This window comes from Thermobia domestica, chromosome 16 (genome assembly GCF_964235325.1).
Source record: "Thermobia domestica chromosome 16, izTheDome1.hap1.1, whole genome shotgun sequence".
Classification (NCBI taxonomy): Eukaryota; Metazoa; Arthropoda; class Insecta; order Zygentoma; family Lepismatidae; genus Thermobia; species Thermobia domestica.
Window position 1 is genome coordinate 185,848,404 of NC_137469.1, and position 20,431 is coordinate 185,868,834.

Consider the following 20,431-nt stretch of genomic DNA (forward strand, 5'->3'; position numbering starts at 1 on the left):
TTCGAGATGTGGCTGTTTTCAAAATTTTCCGACAATTTTTTGGCTTATGATACCATCGAAAAGAAGCATTTCCACACCCAGGTTAGTCTATACTCTTTGCCTTATTTTGGTGTCAGAAATCATCTCGCAAACATTGTCGATGTTCTTTTAAAACACCGTGTATACTCGTATTTAAATTAATAAACATAAATTCTTTAATTACGATTAATCCATAAAAAAAGGAAAGAATTAAATTAATCAATTAAAATTTCGAGGATTTAATTTTTAATTCATCATAATTAATGATTGTTAAAAATTGCAACATTTAAAAAATGAATCGTTAATATTTCTGAAACACAGACGAAGTAGATATTCTGTAAAAACTTTTTGCAACTTAATATTGAAAATTTTAAAAGCGCTTCCACACAGTAATTGCTAAAATGGCATATGTGTCATATATGCATAATATTCTTTGTAAAAGTTTAGAAGTAACTGATACGCAAAGTAAAATTAAAAGACATAACTTTCATTGATAATTTTCTTGAGTTTTGTATTTAAATTTTAGTTTTTATTAATTACTACCAGAAAACTATGTAATCGACACTAATATCGGCCATTTTCGATCAACTTTAAATATCTCCTCCTCCCTCCATTAAGTTGCATCATCAAAGTGAAATGATAAGAACCCTCTCAGGCTCGAACCTCATCTATGTTGACAATTTGATCTAGATCAGGCGTGTCGTTCAAGAGTTATTAAGTTCTAAGTTCTCCCGTCTAAGTTCTACCGTCAAAATGAAATGATAAAAGCCATCCCAGGCCCAGACCTCATCTATGTTGAAAATTTGATCGAGATCGGTCGGGTCGTTCAAGGGTTATTAAGTTTTAGTAGCCAGCCAGTTTCATTTTTATGTATTAGGTTAGTTTTCTTTGAAAATAATGTATTTTTGTAATAAGGTTAATTATGTCAGCTCTAATTTTATTCGTTAAATTTACTTTACTTTTCTCAACTCAAGAGAATCCTTATTGTATGGTAGTGTAGTTATCATTTTCAAATTTAATCTAGTCAATTAATTTTGAAGTTAATTTTAATCGTTCTTTTTTCCTGATACTAATTTTAATTAAACACAACAACACACTCAGCAGAGCTATGTGATAAAAATATATAAAAACACAACTACATAACAGTTTCACACATTAACTGTGTCTCCATCAGACTTTCACTCCTTCTGGCTACTTGGGATTTAGTTACCTCTTATATACTTTCGCGAAATCAACTTTTAATTAGGTTCCGCTCTTTCATTAAAAAGTAACGCTTGTGTTTTTCCAGTACCATTTGTTTAGTTGCATACTTGTCAAATTAAAAATATACTTTTTAGTGGATATCTCTTTAATTTATCCTTGTTTTTGTTTCGTTGTTAATTTGTTCTCTTTCTTTCTTCTTCCTTTCTTTTTCTTTAAGTAAAATCCTTTCCCATTCTTTATTTATAGCAAATCCTCCATTCCAATTCATCACCTTGTCTCCTACTTTCATGATTTCCCTGGCTTCTTTTTCATTCTCTCACCAATGTTCTGTTCTCTGCTTCTTTGACTTCAAAAACTCCCAATTGGCCAGAAGGAGTGGAAGTCTGATGGAAACACAGTTAATATGTTGAAACTGTTGATTGTGTATTTTATATATATATTATGCCATAGCCTTGCTCAGTGTGTCGTGTTTAGTTTGACAACATGGAAACAAGGCCCGATACAATAGTTAATTTTAATTTAATCATTTATTTTTTCATAGTCTTTATATTTAATTTTAATCTTAAAATTTTCATTATTTTTCCAATAATGATTCAACTATTGCAAGATATAAAGTACCGCAGTTAAGAAGTTACAACCCTCCTCGCAGGTCTAATGGCTGATGAGTACACCTTTTGTACACATGGTCCTGGGTTCGATTTCCATTGGAGGAACACAAAAAAATTAATTTAATTATCATTTGTTTTGATTAATCCTCCTCCTCCTTTAGCCTAAAGGACATAACCATTTAGGATTTCAAACTAATTTAATTTAATTTAATTTAGTTTCAAGAAATTGCAATATTAATTGATTATACTTAAACTATTTTCTTGTACTTAAAGGCGTTTTCCTCTGCTTTGGCGTATGCACAAAACTGTTGAAAATGTCAGACACTCTGCTGGGAAGTCTTGCGGCCATTAGTAGGCTTTTATCTGCTGTGATATCTTTCTTAGCTTTTGAAGGATGGATTATGTACATAGGTAAGCTTTTAAGATAATAAGCAGTATAATAGAGGTGTTAAAATTAAATATCTGTAAATCTAATGACCATCAACTAACTTTCTCAGCTATGTCGCAAAGTCAAAGTCAAAATTCAAGTTTACTTATATATATATTTATTAAAGCGGGTAAGATTCAGCCAAGGATGTGACCTAATCCCTGTAATTAAGATTTAAAAAGAAAGAAGCAGGTGAGGAAAACAGAGACTAGTTGAAAATGCTCCAAGAGCATTGCCAGAATAAACTTAGAAAGAATTAATTTTTCTTTATTAACTTCTACCAATTGTTCTATGTACTTTATTATTATACTCATTAAACAATTTTTGAAATATATCTATTTATTCATAATTTCCTTAACTACTAATTTTTTCTACATGTTTTGTTTAAGAGTCCTGTTAAAACATTCGATATGTCGCGATATGTTGTTTTACGAAGACACATGCTCAAAATTGAAAAATTCGCAGATAACAGATACATACACAGATATAGAGAATACAGAATAAATTAACGAAGTTTTTAAGTTCGTAGAAAGTAGCGAATAATGATAAGACCAGATGAGTACGTTAAATATGAAAAATAATGCTACGTAAATAAATACAAGGTATCGAAAAACAACCTAAAACTACGATACACTTGAATTAATTGAGATGCAGAAATTTATTATTAAAGATTAAAGAAAAAATTAAAGAAAAAATTAAAGAAAATAATGCAAATACATACGCTGTGTAATGTAACACAAAATTGAACATATGATGAGTACAAGAGGATAATCACTAGTCACTCAATAAGCAAGTACAATTTTAAAGTTTTCTGAAAGACGTTGTAAATCCCAAATTAAACATTAAATATAATCTAGGCAGATAAATGTGTTAGTTATTCATTATTTTGTGTCAATTCGGCGTGTTGTTTCACCTACATTTGTATTGGCAAAGATTCAATCTATAGCTGTTATTAAATTAGAATAGTTTAAAAATTTGGCGGAAAATAATTTAAATTCGAATCGTTTCAGATTTGTTGAGAAGTCATACTAGGATAGCTTCTTACATAGAAAATAGATATTTTAATTAAGATAAGTTCGTACATCGTAAAATTTCATACAGAGAACATATTTTATCAGCATGATAGAAGAATCTTTGGGTGTGGAATAGTAAAATATATATTTTCACAAATATTGGAATAAATTTGTATGGGTATTGAGTGTTTCATATTGATTATTTAGTTTGTAATTAGCCTTGATTTTGGCCAAGAGTAATTTTAGAGAAACGATTGCTTATTATTTGACATGGTATTTACTTTTCAATTTCTGTATCGTCATCAGTACAGCCCGGATTTATAAGCAAAATGCATGTTTATAGTAACATGCAGAAACGTATGGAAAATGTTTTCTTCTTTCCGACGAACTTGCAAGAATTCGTTTGAGATGCATGTGATGGTGCACATAAGTGCATATTTTGAGTGAATTTCGATGTGCCTGCATATTTCGTAAACTTTGCAGGATTCTGCATATTTCCGAATTTTATTGCTGTATACTAGCATATTTCAGAGTATATCACAAGAAAGTAGGTTATATTTAAAGTAAACTGACTCACTTTGTAGACGCAAATGTAGAATAAAATGTTGTATAGAATAATAGAAGAAAATATTGTATCCTATCCTAAATTAGTCTACCTGACTTCTCTTTCACACAGTCTTCCAGTCTTCATTGCGTAGCAGAAACAATCAGATGCTAATATCTAGCAGTAGACGCGCTTGTATCAAATGTAAAAGAAGTATTTGTGGAAGCTCCATCGTACGTACGTATCTTTCGCGAAGTTGCTTTCTCAACCAGTGGAGCTCGTTGACTAGAAGCTGTGAAGTATTATGCACATAACTTAAATCAAGAGAAGACACTGTGGACTCACTAAGTCCCGATGATGAAGCCGCTATTTATGTGTCTCAGAGATGTTTCTCTACAAGTGGCATTGAGAACAAAATTAAGTACATACACAACCACTTCTTGAGAATACCTGAAATTATGAGATAGTTGAAATCCCGTAAGAATGCTTTGCAGCATTCACTCTCCTTGTTGGGCGAATTATCGCAGACTTTGTCCAGTGAACCAACTCATGATCTTGCGAAAATAGCGTCAGATAAACTTTGCAAGATATTAGGCAAAAATCCAGGGTACAAAACAATCTGTGCCCTTGCAAATTAACTTAATGGTGAAAAAATGGAATTGAAAAAGAACGTATCACAGGAAGACATTTGGTGTTATTCACATGCAGCAGTGACTTCTGCTGATGTAGAAAGAAACTTTTCGACCTACATAACGTTTCTTACTTATAAACACAGAGGGTTGACAGAAGAAAACCTAAGCAAGATGTTAATAGTTCATTGCAACAGAGATCATTAAGATAAGATATTTTTGTAAGAGATTGACACTTTATTTTCTTAGTGTATATTTCAGTACATATGTTAAATTTTTTAAATGCATATTTTAGTGAATATTTTTTATATTTCTCGTGCATATTTGCATGTATATTTTGGGGTTGGTTGGTTCATGGAAATCCGGGCTGTCATGAGTAAACCATGAACTGAATTATCACTATATATTATGAGCGGTGATTATATTTGGAAAATAACTATAAGTAAAAATCTTACTACTCACTGCAGAACCAAATGTTAATCTAAGAAGTACTTTCGGAAATTCCTATTTCCGTCATCAGCTTAGCAGTTCCCAAATGGGTAAGACACATGGATGGGTAAAAAAAAAAAAAAAAAAAAAAAAGAGACTTAAAAAGATGAAGTAAGTCACTTCTCGTCAAAACAAAGTTGTGCACACGCTTGTTCACCATTCCCCGATCATTGTTAACAATCATTGTATTTTTTTTTTTCCGAACTGCTAAGCTGATGATCGAAATACGAATTTCCGAAAGTACTTCTTAGATTAACATTTGGCTCTGTTGTAAGTAGTAAGTTTTTCACTTATAGTTGTTTTCATGAACTGAATTCTTTTCTATTTTAGCTTCGTTTTAAAATTCCTGATTAGCATGCTCTCATGTAGTCGGAAACTTTATATATCATCATTATTTCTTATTCAGACACGCAACATTTCCAGAAAAAAAAAAATCTCAGGACCTCAGTCTCTGCCAACAGGCAGAATACTTAATAATAGTATACAGGATGTACCATTTATCTTGATATGCTCTTATAATTTTCAAATTAATAGATACATAACGCAGAAATTTCGTATCATTCAAATATGAAGAAGGGGACATTCTTTAACACATTCTGCAATACAACTAGATTAACAGTGTTGCCAACCCAACATGACATTGAATTTTTATTTTCAAATGCACTATGTCAGGTTATTTCATATTTAACCATTAAACTGAGGACACAAAATTTGAGTGTTTGTGACACTGTAGTGTCCTAGTTTTCAACACTTAATTACAAAAATAATATTATAAATTTTCGTTTGACAATTATTAGATTTTAAAAATATGATGTAGTGCTATTTGAAGAAGATATAATTTTATGTTGGGCTGGCAACAATTTTAGCTTGGTCATACTACAGAGTGGGTCAAACGATGTCCCTCTTCCGACATTTGCATCGTACAAAATTTCAATGTTTTTTGTCTATTAATTTAGAAGTTACAAGGGTGTATCATGATAAATGATTCACCCTGTGTGTAGACTAAATCTACATACAGGGTGGATCCGTTGTAAGCACATTATAGAGAAAGTAGTTCTCCTCCTAGAAATAACATTGGCCCGTTTCTATGGATGATGTTTCACAGGTAACATGTGACTAAATGACACATCGCTGTTGACACAGGACACATCGTAGAGCAGCCTTGGCTGAACCTCACACCCTCAATAAAGAATTATTATTATTATTATTATTATTATTATTATTATTATTATTATTATTATTATTATTATTGCATTTATTTCTTGATTTCAGAGATTCAAGTGTATTATTAGAGTAGTTTTATTCATTGTGCTAATTCTTGTTATTCTGGTATTTTCTTTGAATTCTTTTCATGGAACTTCCAGACGATTTTATCTTCTGCTGACAGGTACTATTTATATTCACTTGACAGGATTTTGTATTCATTTTGAAATCTATTCTCAATTTTCAGAAGCTGTTTAAAATCACGTTACATTGTCCAATGCATTTCAAATGTTTTTGTTTTTATGTAGTTCACGAAGAAAATAGTATTCCATAATAATGGAATTTATGTACTAAGAAATTATGAATATAAGGTGAACTCAACTCTTTTAGAAAGAAAGAGAAAAAGAAAATAACACGGCGGCCCTCGTTTCTTGGAGTTTAGGCTACGAATTATAGATAGCCGCAATGTACGAATAATTGTTTTTATTAACACAATGTTATATATATATATATATATATACATTATATGTGTGTTTTTCAAACAACGGAATCCCGAATCGGAAGTAGAAATTCTGTACGCTCAAAATTCATCTACCTACCCCAAAAAACACAACTCATTATAACAGTACACTAAATGCACCTTTTGCTCAAGTATTCTTAAAATCCATTTCTCAGATTTTTCTGTCCTTCAGATGGGAAGGCATATTTCTATTCTCTCCGCAAATCGCTCCATTGTTTTAAGCGCTGTAATTGAAGGGGTGTTCAACAATTATTGTCCTTGATATAGAAGGAAATCTATTTTTACACAAAGTCACTTACTACAGAAATACACATCTTCCACGTATATACTAGAGCTGTTACACCATGTAAAAAGAAAAAAAAGTGACAGTTGTTCAAGAATTCGCTGTTCTATAGCATATGTAACAGCTACATCATTTTCAAACTTCTTGCCACCAATATGCTCTTTCAACAAGGAGGACAAATGGAAGTCGCTGGGAGCGAGGTCTGAGAAGTATGGAGGATGTGCAAGTAGTTGAAACCATGCAGCCTTAATTCCTGCCATTGTGGGATGACTTCTTTGGGCGGGAACATTATTCTGATGCAAGAGAAATTGTCTCTGTAACATGCTTCTCCTTTTTTCCTTGATGGCTATCCATAATTTGTAAATTAACTATGCGTAATAGTGTCCAATAATAGTATGTCTGTATTAAAGGTAATCAGTGAGGAGAATTGCCTTGGCATTTCAAAACACAATTATTATTAATGGTGGTGGTGGTAGTAGTAGTAGTATAAATTTATACAGTTGTCTCCTAGATACTTTTCATTTTGTTTTATCCATCCCATTTTTATTTATCGATGTATTTTACATTTTTATTTATTTATTTATTAAAATTACTTAAACACAAAATAAATACAACTTTCTTACAAGGCTGTCTATAATCTTTATTATAAGTTAACTAGAAATGTTACAGTTTCGGAAGTATATCACTTCCTTCTTCAGAGTTGGAGTAGTAGTCTGAAGAAGGAAGTGATATACTTCCGAAACTGTAACATTTCTAGTTAATTTATAATAAAGATTATAGACAGCCTTGTAAGAAAGTTGTATTTAGTTTCTGTTTAAGATGGACACAAGGCCTTTTTTATCATAATAAAATTACTTACGTATTTGTTTAATTAATTTCTTCTTTTATATTTTAAATACTTTTTTTTTCTACAACATAATGTTTATTTTGATTATTTATTGAAAATTTCCTTAGCTCTTCTGCCCTTCTACAACCTACATATCCCATTAGTTGTGTTCCTTTTCCTACACTAATCTCCATCTACATTCAACTTGGCACCGTATTCCAACACGGTGCCCACCTCGAAGCTTTACAAGTTTCTGTGTGATCTCTCATTACAATAATAATAATAATAATAATAATAATAATAATAATAATAATAATAATAATAATAATAATAATAATAATAATAATAATAATAATAATAATAATAATTATTATTATTATTATTATTATTATTATTATTATTATTATTTATTTATTTATTTATTTATTTATTTCCCTCATACCTGATGAATCATTTAGCGAAAGAGCATATAATAGAGTACTTTCTCAGTGTGTGAGATGTATTTCCACTATTCTCAGGAATTAATGATTTATTTCGTGCTCTATCTCCAGCATGTTACTTTCTCGTTTAAATTTGTTACTTTTATTTATTTACTAGATATCTGTTTTCATTTATTATTTACTTAGTATTTTTTATCCCACATTACATTTTCATAGCTTTTCACCTGTATGTTTTACTTTCATTTTTATTTCACTTTTACTTTCGAGCGATGAAAGAAAGAAGAAAATTTGTTGATCGTGAAAAAATTTTAATTCGAGATTTGAACGGATTTACACTTTTCATGACCCATGGTGGATTGAGCCACCAATAAATGTTGGGGCTTTATAGTGTAATTGACGAACCATCACAGATAGCTAAGTGCGAAGGTAAAACAATACCTAACTCTAACTTCTGCCAGTCTACTTTTCTTACAAATAATAAGAGGTTATCAAATTCTCTCAGCGCGAAATCTGATATTTAGAAGAGATCAGAACTACAGAAGACGCTTATCTTCAAACGCTACAGTACAGAGAGCGGGTGGACACAGTAACCGTTCGTTGTTGATATTTAATTTCGGAAATCAACAAATGTTTATAATTTGTGGCTCTTTGTAACTTCTTACGTATTTCCCAGTAGACCTGCTACTGAACTATCGCGATCAGTTTTAAAATGTTATGTTGTTTTTTCTATAATCACAAATTTATTTAAATTAATAATTCAGAATTGATTTCCTAAAGTAAAAAAAAGAATATTACAAAGTATGAAAATTGTTCTAACAAGCAGTCGGGATACCATAAAGAAAAGAACGGAATCTGCTAATTTTTAGTGCGGTGTTTATCAGTATAACCCTGTGAAGAAAGTACTGCAAGTGAAAAAGGACAAACAGTTTTATTTATAGAACAGTCAGCAAAACGTTCAGAAGAGTACGAAAGAGAAGAAAGAAATAGATCTATCGATTTCTGTTTATTATACACTTACATTGAACATAATAACGCTAAAGTAAGAAATTTTATTTTTCGTTCATATGTTTCTTTTATTCGTTCAAAATAGTTCAATAGTTAGTGAAGAGGGCTTCTTGCCCTTTTCCCCTTTATGTATGGCCCTTCTTCCAACACGCTATAACGAAGATAATATACACTTTTTATCATTCCGGTAATTCCGGTTCTTCCAATGTAATTTGCAATATTAAGAGCATGACATAGTAAAAATAATACAAAATTTACCATTTTTCTTTTGCTTGTTTTTCATAAGTGAAAGGAGATAATGAAATGCTACTTACCACAATCATAGATAATGTTATTCTAAAACAGAAACTATGAACCTCAAGAATTTTCAATGTTGCTAGAATAACATTTCTCCGAAAACTGTCTGTTAAAAATTTTAATAACTATCTGTTAAAACTATTCTGCTTATTACAAACTAAATACAACTATTATTTAAAAAGTAGTTCACAGGATTCCAAGACAACATGATACGTAATCAAATGCAGTTGAGTTCGTTCCTCTAGTCGCTGCCTTAACTTAGATTTTAGGGGAAATGTTATTCTGGCAAGCTTATAATTTCTATGGATGGCAACACTGAAAATTCTTGAGGTTCATAGTTTCTGTTGTGGAATAACATTATCTATGATTGTGGTAAGTAGCATTTCATTATCTCCTTTCACTTATGAAAAATAAGCAAAAGAAAAATGGTAAATTTTGTATTATTATTAGTACGTCAGGCTCTTAAATGCATCCAGTGTCCATTCTTAAAAGCCGAAACTCTTTAATTCTCCTTTCGATTCGCATCAACAACCACAAATACTCTTGAAGAGCTCAAATTTCTCTTCAAGCTATACTAGAACGTACAATCCTTACAACGTACTTGACCACACTTTCCTTGTAAGTATCCTCATAATTCTCATAATTCAGATTTTTCCATGTCCCTTAGAAAGAAATGGGAACACAATTACCTTTCCATCCTGTCAGTGAATTCTTCATCTGCTCTTAACATTCTACAATGCCTTACCTCACTATTTGATCCATCCATTATTTTATTTTGTTCGCAGTTTTTTTTAATATTATTATTAATGAGAATTATTTCTTTTTCATACTTTTCTTTCAGCATTATCTCCCGTTTTTATGTATTTATTATTTATTTAATAGTTTCGTTGGTATTGTTTTTTTGTTTGTTTCTTTATTGTCTTTTATTTCTCAGTAATTTTTGTATATTATATATTTTTGTACTGGGTGTACGATGCAATTATCATGTTTGCATAGCTTGATGAATCCTAATTTAATTTTGTAGAGTGACAGTGACTACTAGTCAGGGCTCTTGGAATTCACCCAGCCCAAAAGTTCCCAGTGCTTTTTCTTTTTCTTTTTTTCTTTTTTTCTTTTTCTTTTTTTTTTTTTGCGTAAAATCGAAAATAAACCCCCTCAAAATAATTCACTTCCAAAAATATACTTCAAAACTTGGGTTGAAATATAATCTTAATGTGATTATAATTACTTTCTTCAAGCATGTGTTAAAGTACCTGCCTAGTTTCGGTATTGGCTTTAAATATGTATTTATCAAAACAACATCACCAGAACAGAACACCATTAAATATATATATATGTTTAGGAATGATACCTAACGAACTTAATTTGCGCCCAATGAAATTCAATATAATATTGTTCAACTGCATTCTATTACGTAAAAATGTAAATGATCCTGTTTGTGTTCGCATCACGGAGAAATGGCTAAACAGTTTGAAATAAATTTTTGGATGTAGGGTGAATGTATGTCCTTTGGACATCGCGGAGTTCTCACACATCGTACAGAGCGGTTAAGTATAATTATTTCAAAACTACCTTTACTATTTGTCTGCTACGTTTGCAGCTGCTTTCCCTTTGTTCTTCTTACTATTCCATTTGTAATGCCTAACAGTGTGTAATATGTTTTTGAGGAGTGGGAAGAGTGAATTTTAAACTTGTACAACATTAAAAAAGTGAATAGGCAAGCATTTTCTTTACTGAGAAATATTATGCTATTTCTGTTGCAGGAGCGGTTGTTAATGTTGCCCATGCTGGAATGTTCCCACTTGACAGGTCATTGATCTCGAAAATGGTTCCTTCAGACGAGCTAGGTACGTGCTTTATATTGTACTTTTAATTATAATAACAGATTTGTTAATTTGGTATTTTTTTAAATAGAGGTATTATTATTATTATTATTATTATTATTATTATTATTATTATTATTATTATTATTATTATTATTATTATAAAATGGACTATTTTGTTTCAGAGAAAAGGTATAACTTTGTATTTTAATTATGATTCAGACCAATAACAGAAAAATAATAGAATATTATTATATATAAATAATTCCTCAGATTTGTGATCAAATCAACCTGAGGAGTGAACTAGCTTATGGCAAACTTAAAAACATTTATTGCATTGCGATATATTTCAATTTTCCCGATTTTCTATCATCACATTGCATTTCCTCTTGTGCACTCATGTTCATTAAATCCTACGCGTATACTGTACTTGACGATTTTTTGCATTTAATTAATTTTTTCCTCCCACTTTTGTCTATTGAGTGATTAGTAAGTGGAGATGATAGAAAGCATTCGTTGTTTGAAAATGTTTCCAAAAATTATTAAATAATAATACAAAAAAAGTTCGATTGAGTGAATGCTTTCTAGGGATTTTCGTAGTAGGGAAGGGAAGCTCAGAATTTCCATTAAAGGAAATGAGTAAGACACGAAAGGGAGAGAGTAAAATGTTAAGTCCTCTTCGTTTAAACCTAGTGTCTGGAATGTCTGCCGGACATTCTGTTATCAACATTTCGTACCCAAACATAGAGACAAGCAGAATACCTATTCTTTTGAGACTCTAAGTCACGATACGGCAAGAAAACCTGAATGTATGGTAAAAAAAATTGGAAGCTTATCCAACAGAATCCCCGTGGGTTAATGAGTAGAGTGAAAGACTATAAACTCGCGTAACATTAACTCTCTCGCCTTCGGTGCGAGCAGTCCCGGGTTCGATTCCCGGTGGGGTCACTCCGTCGAAAAAGTATAACATGCTTTTTCAGGTCAGCCACCGTGTATGAAGTTTTCCTGGGTTTTCCTCATTCACACCAGGCAAATGCCGGGGTGGTACTTAACTTATAGGTCCCAGGCCGCTTCCTTCCTTCCCTTTCCCTGGATTGTGTGCTCGCCGAGGTACGTCATCCCTCAAATCGTGAAGAGCTAAATGGTCTTAGATACCGAAAGCCCAGAAATCTAAATCCTAAATCGCGTAACATAATGACCTGATCGGATACCATTCTCTTCTTTCCTTTTCTTTTGCATTTCTTACAATTATAGAATTCTTGCAAAATTTTCATTTTAATAAAGACTGAAACAATATAATAACAATGTAACTCTTTTTAAGTTATTCCTCTAGTCTACATATCTACCTAGAAGCACGATACTGTGGGTAACTGTTTATGTATGATTGCTTCTCTCGCCACCTCATTGTAACTTCGAACTTAGACAACTCGTGACGCCGACTTGTGATTTTCCTGGGACAACCTGGGGAATTAAAGGTCTCGAAGAGCTTGGTGCTGTCTACATTACCTCCATGAATGTTGTAGTCATGAAAATGTGTGGCCTTTAAATCTTCACTAGAACGACATGTACTATATATAGGAAAAGTGCCTGGCACAGCGTGGTTTTTATTGTTACACATATTTACAAATTCACAATATGCTTACCAATTACTTTTTCATAGATGTAATAGAAGCAGAAAATAGCATGCAACGAAATATTGTTTAAGTCGAGTCAAGTATTGGGTTGTGATACGACGATATGAACTGAACTTGAAGAATGGTGGAACGATGGCTTTCTGAGGTTCCTCCGCTAGTCTAGTGGCTATTGCATGCGCTTTAGGTGTACGTGGTCCCGGTTTCAATTCTTGGTGGGAGAGCATGTGTGACATTTTATCTGTTCTTTCTGTTTCTGCGTTTGTATCTCTGTCGTGTTAAGTAAAGAATTCTAAAAGGAGTGAAATTAGGTAAAATTAGGAAAATCAAAATTATTGAGGAATGTTCGATTAATCACTCAACTCAAAAAGTGATCCAGTATTCACTTCTGGTCGTACGAGTCCCCGGTTAGATCCTTAGTTTGTGGTGGTCAACTTCGTTTTCATGGATTTTCTCGCAATAGTCCCGTACGTTCCCAAATTACATTAATTCACTCCACAATCATTCAGATCATTAATCAACCGCTTTTTAGCTTACAAGACATAAAACTGAAATATTTCATTTTTCATTTGCAATTAATGAAATACCCCTTCTCTTCATTCTTTTCTTTCTTTTTCTTTTCTCACACCTCTTCTCTGCCTAAATTAAAAACGAGTCTCCTGAGGACCCCTAATCATGTGGTTTTGTATGACTCAGACGTTTCTTAGCACCAATTAACTGCGTTATGTAAGTTGATCCTTAAATATTGTAATTAATATTTTTCTGACCAGAGTATCTACTTCTTTATTAAATTTAAAATAATTCGTAACAATTTCTATAACGTAACGTTATCTTCCTCAAACGTTAATTGGCATAGTATGTATGTTCTTATTAATGTAGGTAATACAGACATCATAAAATTAAATTACTTATATGCAATTTTAATTGTTCACAATTTTCACATTCACAAGAACTTAAAACAGTCTTCTAGAGAAAAATGATTATAACATAAAAAATATAAAGAAAAGTAGAATTAAAGAGGACAGAGAAAAGAGACAAATGAAGAGGAGAAAAGAAAATAGCATGGAATAGAGAGCATTGAAGGAAGACACAAATACTCAAGAACTTATTAAGAGAAGGTGGTGCAAGCACATAGAGAAAACGAGGAAGTTATTAAGAAAATGAAGAATGGGAAGGAGATAAAAGAAGATGATGAAGAAGTAGTGTATGAGGTGAAATGTAAATGTAATATAATATACATTGGAGAAAGAGGAAAAGAAGCTTAAAGAAAGAGTAAAAGAAAATGAGGATGACGAAAGACTTAAAAGAGAGAGTAACCCGATAAATAACATCTAAAAGTAACAGGACATGATATAGATTGGGAAGAGGTACAAAGTTAGAAAAGAAGAATAGAACATTAATAAGAAAATGGAAAGAAGCGAGAAGGATTAAGAGAGGAAAAAGAGAAAGATTAATGAATTGAACAAATGGACTTGAAATTCATGACTTATGGTATAGATTGTTAGAAGGAATTGAAGATTAAAAATTCATGGATAAGAAAAACTACATTATAGAACATAGAATGGAGAGGAAATGCCAAATTTAATTGATATTTTCGAATAAGAAGAAGAAAGAGAAATATGATAATAATAGTGATTTTATATAGATCAGTATTCACTATTATATCAGTAGTGTATATCAGTATATATAGTGAGTATTTTTTCAGTTGCAGTGATTATTAAAAATTGTTATAAAATGGTTAATATATGCAGTAGAGACATGAAAGAAACACCATTGGAAAGTTTAAAGATTACTCTACAAGTTATACTATATTTAAGAAACCTGTATAATAAAAATAACACTTCAAAAATTAAAATTAAGATTTTAATTTTGGATTTTCGCACAGAAATATCCCTGTGAATTTGTTCAAAATTGCCCAGATTGTAGTTTGATATGTGTATTAAAACACCACAAAGTTTCATTTTGGGCACTCAATGGGATTCGATTCAAAATTCAACATAAAGCAAACATTGCAAGTTATTGACCGTGTGAATATCTGGGTTCAGATCGATAAGCATTTGTCTGTAGCTGTTTACCTGCAGAATGAAAGGAATTTATATTCAACTTTATTTGTTTCTTGATGTATTCATTTGAATTTACTCAATTATCCACCAAAATATCTGGATATTTTGGCTATCCCTATGATCAGCCTATTGAGGAAGGAATTCTTTAGACAGCCATCAGTTCGATGTCAGAAAGATTTGAACAAATGCAAAATAAGCGACAATTTAAATTTTTGTATTACATCTTCAGCCTTCAAAAGTAGGGAAAAAGTCTACTTAGCAAGGGTTGTATCATTCTGTAGTCTGTTTTGACCCATGAAAACGAATGTTATTATGACTTAATAAACTGCTGGAAGAAATCTTTCTTTTATCACCAAATCTGCTCTACAAGAGCTGCCCAGAAAAGTTCTCCCACAAAGCCTCAACTAGATTTATGCCATTTTCCCGAATACTTTTAGCTTAAGATTCTTTAAACACCATTTCAGTATCATATGGTAACGAGGAAAGTTTTTCCAAACTAAAACTAATGAGAAAATAACTCAGGTCTTTCATTTCATAACATCTGAACGGATTAATCAATAAGCCAGAGAAATATAATTTTGATATTTTATGTTTTAGCTTAAACTTCTCAGAAAGTTAGTACCTGCTCTCAACTATGATTATCTGGATTTCCAGTGGAGCACTCGGTCGAAAATGAATGACAGCTTTTCCAGGCCAGTCAATCTGAGTGAGGTTTTTCTTAGGTTTTCCTTATTTACACCAGGCAAATGCCGGGATGGTGCCTAATACATAGATCCCAGGACGATTCCTTGCTCTTTCTTCTAGCATAATATGCTCGCTGAAAAACTCATCCCACATAAATGACTTAAGGTCATATATATATGCCGGCAATGACCAGAAATATGTAAATAATTATAAAGGTAACTAATAAAGTTCTGTCGCTTTTTTACCCACCACCTTCGAACATCGATGCGTCACCTAAGATCTACCTGGAAGATAAAAAATAGTCCCCATCAGCATCGACGACCATCTGCCAACGTTCTGGAACGCCATGGATTCCATCGCGTTAGACCTTGGTGGACCGTGAAGCGAAGAAGGTATCAAGTGCATTTTGCACCTCTACTAGGGATTTGAACTGGCGTCTTCGAAGGTGATTGTCCAAGGAATGGAACAAGTGATAATCGGAGAGTGCAATGTCCAGGGAGTATGGCGGATGCAATAGTGTTTCCCATTTGAGGCGTAGAATAGTCTCCCGGGTTATCCTAGCACGTGGGGCTTAGCGTTGTCCTGTAACAGAAGGACCGCTTAACGATTCAGAAGTCCGGCTCGTGAGATTTTTCTTGAACACGACTCAACTACATTGATGGTCTTAACAACTGGTAGCAGTTCCCGATGCATGATGCCGCGAGCACGGCATCAAACACACAGGAAGACCTCCTTCTGATGCAGTGCTCGTTTCGGCTGTTTTGGAACCGGTTCATGGGAGCTAACCAATGATGACGCCGCACTGGAGCGAGCTTCATACACGACCCCCTTGTCATCACATGAACCCTGTCCCCTGTCCAGAAATGGCTCCTTCCTCAGATGAGACAGCAAAGAAACACAAGTGTCTGCTCGCATTGCCTTCTGGCCCGAAGTCAAATCATGGGGGACCCATCGACCCAACTTGTAGTGCTTCCCAAGTTGATGGAGGTGCTGCCGAATGGTTTCTCCATTCGTACTGAATTGTAGTCCCAGTTCCTCACATGTCTGGCCACTGTTCACCTCAATTGCTGCCTGAACATCTTCATTTTATACTTGTGTTGCACGTGGTGTCTCTTCGAGTGTTTCTTCATCATCCTTAAACTTGCTAAACCACCGCTGCACTGTCCACTTAGTCACGACATCCTCACCAAAGGTCTGGCGTATCTTCCGCCCCGCTGCAGCGGCGTTTGACCCCAGTTTGAACTCGTACAGCACACATGCCCTTATGACAGACTGTGGAGGTCCTATGTTCACTCTGTCCTAACGCACGTTCGCGGTGTAACTGAACTGCCACAGCCAGATAATATACTGGATATACCTACACCAACAACTGATCTTCGTCTTATTTCCATTCACATTGAACTCACAGTGTGAGGGCTAATGGTACACAAATCTCCACAAAAAGCGACATAACTTTCTTGGTTACCTTTATAAATAAAACAAATATGAATCTCAGCATTGGACTGGATATTGTGTAGTCAATTTATGCATCTTTCGTTTGTTTAAATTCAGTTAGTTGTATTTGAATAAGCACAACCGTTTTTATTTAAGTACCATATCATAATGTACCGTACCACACCATATCACAATTTTGAAAGAAAAAATGAAATAAAATCTTCAAGTTTCACATCCCACGATTATGCCTGTTAAGCTAAGGAAGACGATGATTAAAGCAAGTGCATGATGGAATGATTATGAAAGAATTGGTGGAATGAGAAAATGGGAGGAAATTGGAGTAACGGAGAAAACCCACGATCACGATGTTGTCCACCACAAACTTACTTGGCCAGGGACCCATGCAACAGAGATAAGGGTTCTGCCATTGAGCCACTGTGCCCCTATACTTTTGAGAGCATTGGAAGTACTACAGTCAAGTATTGAAGTGATACAGCCTACTGCTGTAGCCAAAAGGTCAATGTATTTTGCGCAGCTAATAAAAGTAGCGGCACCTTCACCCAGAGAGAAATTTTGGCCGTTTTCTGTGTAAGAAGGTGTTAGTTCAAAGACTTGCATCTCTCAGAATTTTTCCTTGGACTGTTCCTGGATAAATCTGTGATATATACATGTAAATTGGATGAAGACTTCTTCCGAAATAATACTTCCTATGCTATTTCTATTTAAATTGGTGTAGCTGCTTTCGATTTCCGTCTCATGTATTTTTATAACATTTCATTTTATTTTAATTTGAGAAATTACATAACCTCGGAAACATACATATTTTCTTACATTTTTATATTTATAAATTATTTTATTATAAATTTCCTTATTATTTGCACACTTACTTATAATACAAATGATCGTCTGTTTTCCTAGGCAAGGTAAATGCTTTCTATAATGTGATTGATGCAACAGTAAGGCTCATATCCCGTCCAACATATAGCAAGATATATGGTGAAACTTTGGATGTCTACCCAGGACTAGTTTTTACGTTGTCTATCGCTCTGTGTATTCCTTCAGTTACTATATTCACGTAAGTATGAGTAGTTTGTATTATAGACCTATGTAAAATATTTTTTTATTTTCCTGAATTATTATATAACTGTTATTAAACACGATTGAATCTTCGCTTTGCACTTTGTTTATGCCTTGTAGAAACAACATTTGAGATCTTTTTTCCATTATTACTAAAGTGAGAATGAATTATTTTGGTGATTTTGCTTTTCTCTGTTATTTTTGGCTGATTAAATATACTTACTGGGCAATTTCTACTAAAAATACATATTTTTTAAACTAATAAAATAGTAATTGTAGATCCCTACAATTTTGTTTCCATTCATAAACTAGTTCCCAATATGATCGTCTTTCAACCACTACTGCCAGATCCTAACAATCTCCGTCCTCCGCTTGGTAAGAATGCGATGACACCAAAATCTTCCATCTTTTGTAAAATAACTTCAACTTTTACATCTTCCCTCACATTAGCAATGATTCACTCTTTCCTTAATACATAAGAAAGAATGATGTGTTCAGAAAGAATGACCTGATTTTGGATGGTAATAATTATTGAACATGGAACGTGAATTGTTGTTTGAATGGGCGTTGACTAGAATTTCAGAAAATCGCCGATAGATGCCAGTCAATGTATCTTTTCAGTTTGCATTGAGTCAAAAGTAAGATGGTGTCCGCTGAACAGAAGCCGTTTTGTGTGCTGCAGTTTGCAAAGACTGATTCAGTGATTTCGGTCCAGCGTGCTTTTCTTTGGCGTTTTGGCATTGATCCGCCTGTACCCAAAAACATTCGTCGTTGGTATCTCCAATTTGAAGAGACAGGAAGCTTGTCCAAAGATAAGAGTCTAAGTCCGCCTCGTACTTCCGATAAAATGGTGGAATTTAGCTATCGTCTAGATGGTGTTCGTGCTGCTGCTGGTGGACGCGTAGAGCATTTGTAATAGCATAGCTAAAACTTAAAGATTGTGTGAGTATTTTGCAATTTATTTCATTTATTTCGGTTTTTATCAATACATGTGGACTTTTAAAATCAGGTCATTCATTTTGAAACAGCCTGTATATCTGCCTCAATGTTCTCTGCTATTACTATTCACGCGAGTAAGGGCGTCATTTGAAGAGGGAAGGAGGTGAAATCCCCCTGAGCTTGAGAAACCCATACCTTTTTATCGATTGTATATTAATATACCGTAGTTATTAAAACATGTGAAAATCTTCCGGCGATGGAACATCTTACCCCCACCCCTTGACAAAATCTGAAGTGACGCTACTGTGCGAAATACCTCATCTGGGATTTATTTCTAAATGTCAGTAACATTTCAACTTTTGTCCATTTCAAAGAAAAAACTGTCTTTTTGCTGAAAATTTTCACAAATCTTTGCCTTATCAACTATGGAAGCTACTGCCACCTGCTTCTATACTTTCTGCGGCTTCTAATTTCGATAGCAGCACCTTATCGATCTTCATATAAGTGTTCTTCAACTTGTAAGACTGTTCACCGTTCACAATACCATCAATCTATATCAGTAGAAAAAACAGGCAAAAACAAAGTAACATAATTGCTAGTATACAATAACTCTAAAAAATATGGATGCCCTTGTTACGTGATAACAATAGTGTAAATGTTTAAAATGAACTGTCGTTGACTTCATGTACGTTACAAACGGATGTCATGAAGTACAATAAAAACACAATAGAGAGAGCACAGAGACTACAGTCATATTTTAAATGGAATTAATATCGTACCTGATCTTAAAAAGTCAATTTTGCTAATAATTTGTCCGTATCAGCATATAATTTTTCGCCTTTTAAAATGTTCTAACTAGCATTTGGCTTTTTTTTTTTTTTTTTTTTTAACTTTACTTCCAAGTTATTATTCTACCATATTACATACACGTTTGTACAAAATAGTATACGAACACTTAAAACACATCGTAATTTGTAATGTCTGTGAAATATGTTATAATGAGTTTCAAACCTAGTGTGAATGTAAATAAACTGTGTTGGACGAAAGTAATGTAATAGTGAATAGTCTGTGAAGAATGTTATAATAAATGGTTTGTGGAGTTTCGAACGTAGGGTAGAGTCGTCTAAAGTATGTAGAAAGATTGGTAGAAAAAACAGTTCACATTTTATAGGAAACGCAAGGAAAAGAACAGGGAATAATTTTTCTTAGGATTATGTTAATAATTAGTATGTTTCAGATAATTAAAAGTATTGCATGCACATATCAGTATTAGGA

At 33.1% G+C, this 20,431-nt stretch overlaps 1 protein-coding gene across 2 annotated transcripts in view; it reads left to right on the plus strand.

Moving 5' to 3' along the window:
* The window catches only part of LOC145673560 (putative peptidoglycan muropeptide transporter SLC46), a 256,012-nt gene that overhangs the window by 223,246 nt on the left and 12,335 nt on the right, over positions 1–20,431 (plus strand). For both annotated transcript variants that reach the window (XM_081743383.1, XM_081743381.1), the window contains exons 3-5: positions 2,103–2,240; positions 11,269–11,352; positions 18,059–18,215. In XM_081743383.1, coding sequence (XP_081599509.1) covers positions 2,103–2,240; positions 11,269–11,352; positions 18,059–18,215 — 379 coding nt within the window. The remainder of the gene's footprint in view (positions 1–2,102; positions 2,241–11,268; positions 11,353–18,058; positions 18,216–20,431) is intronic.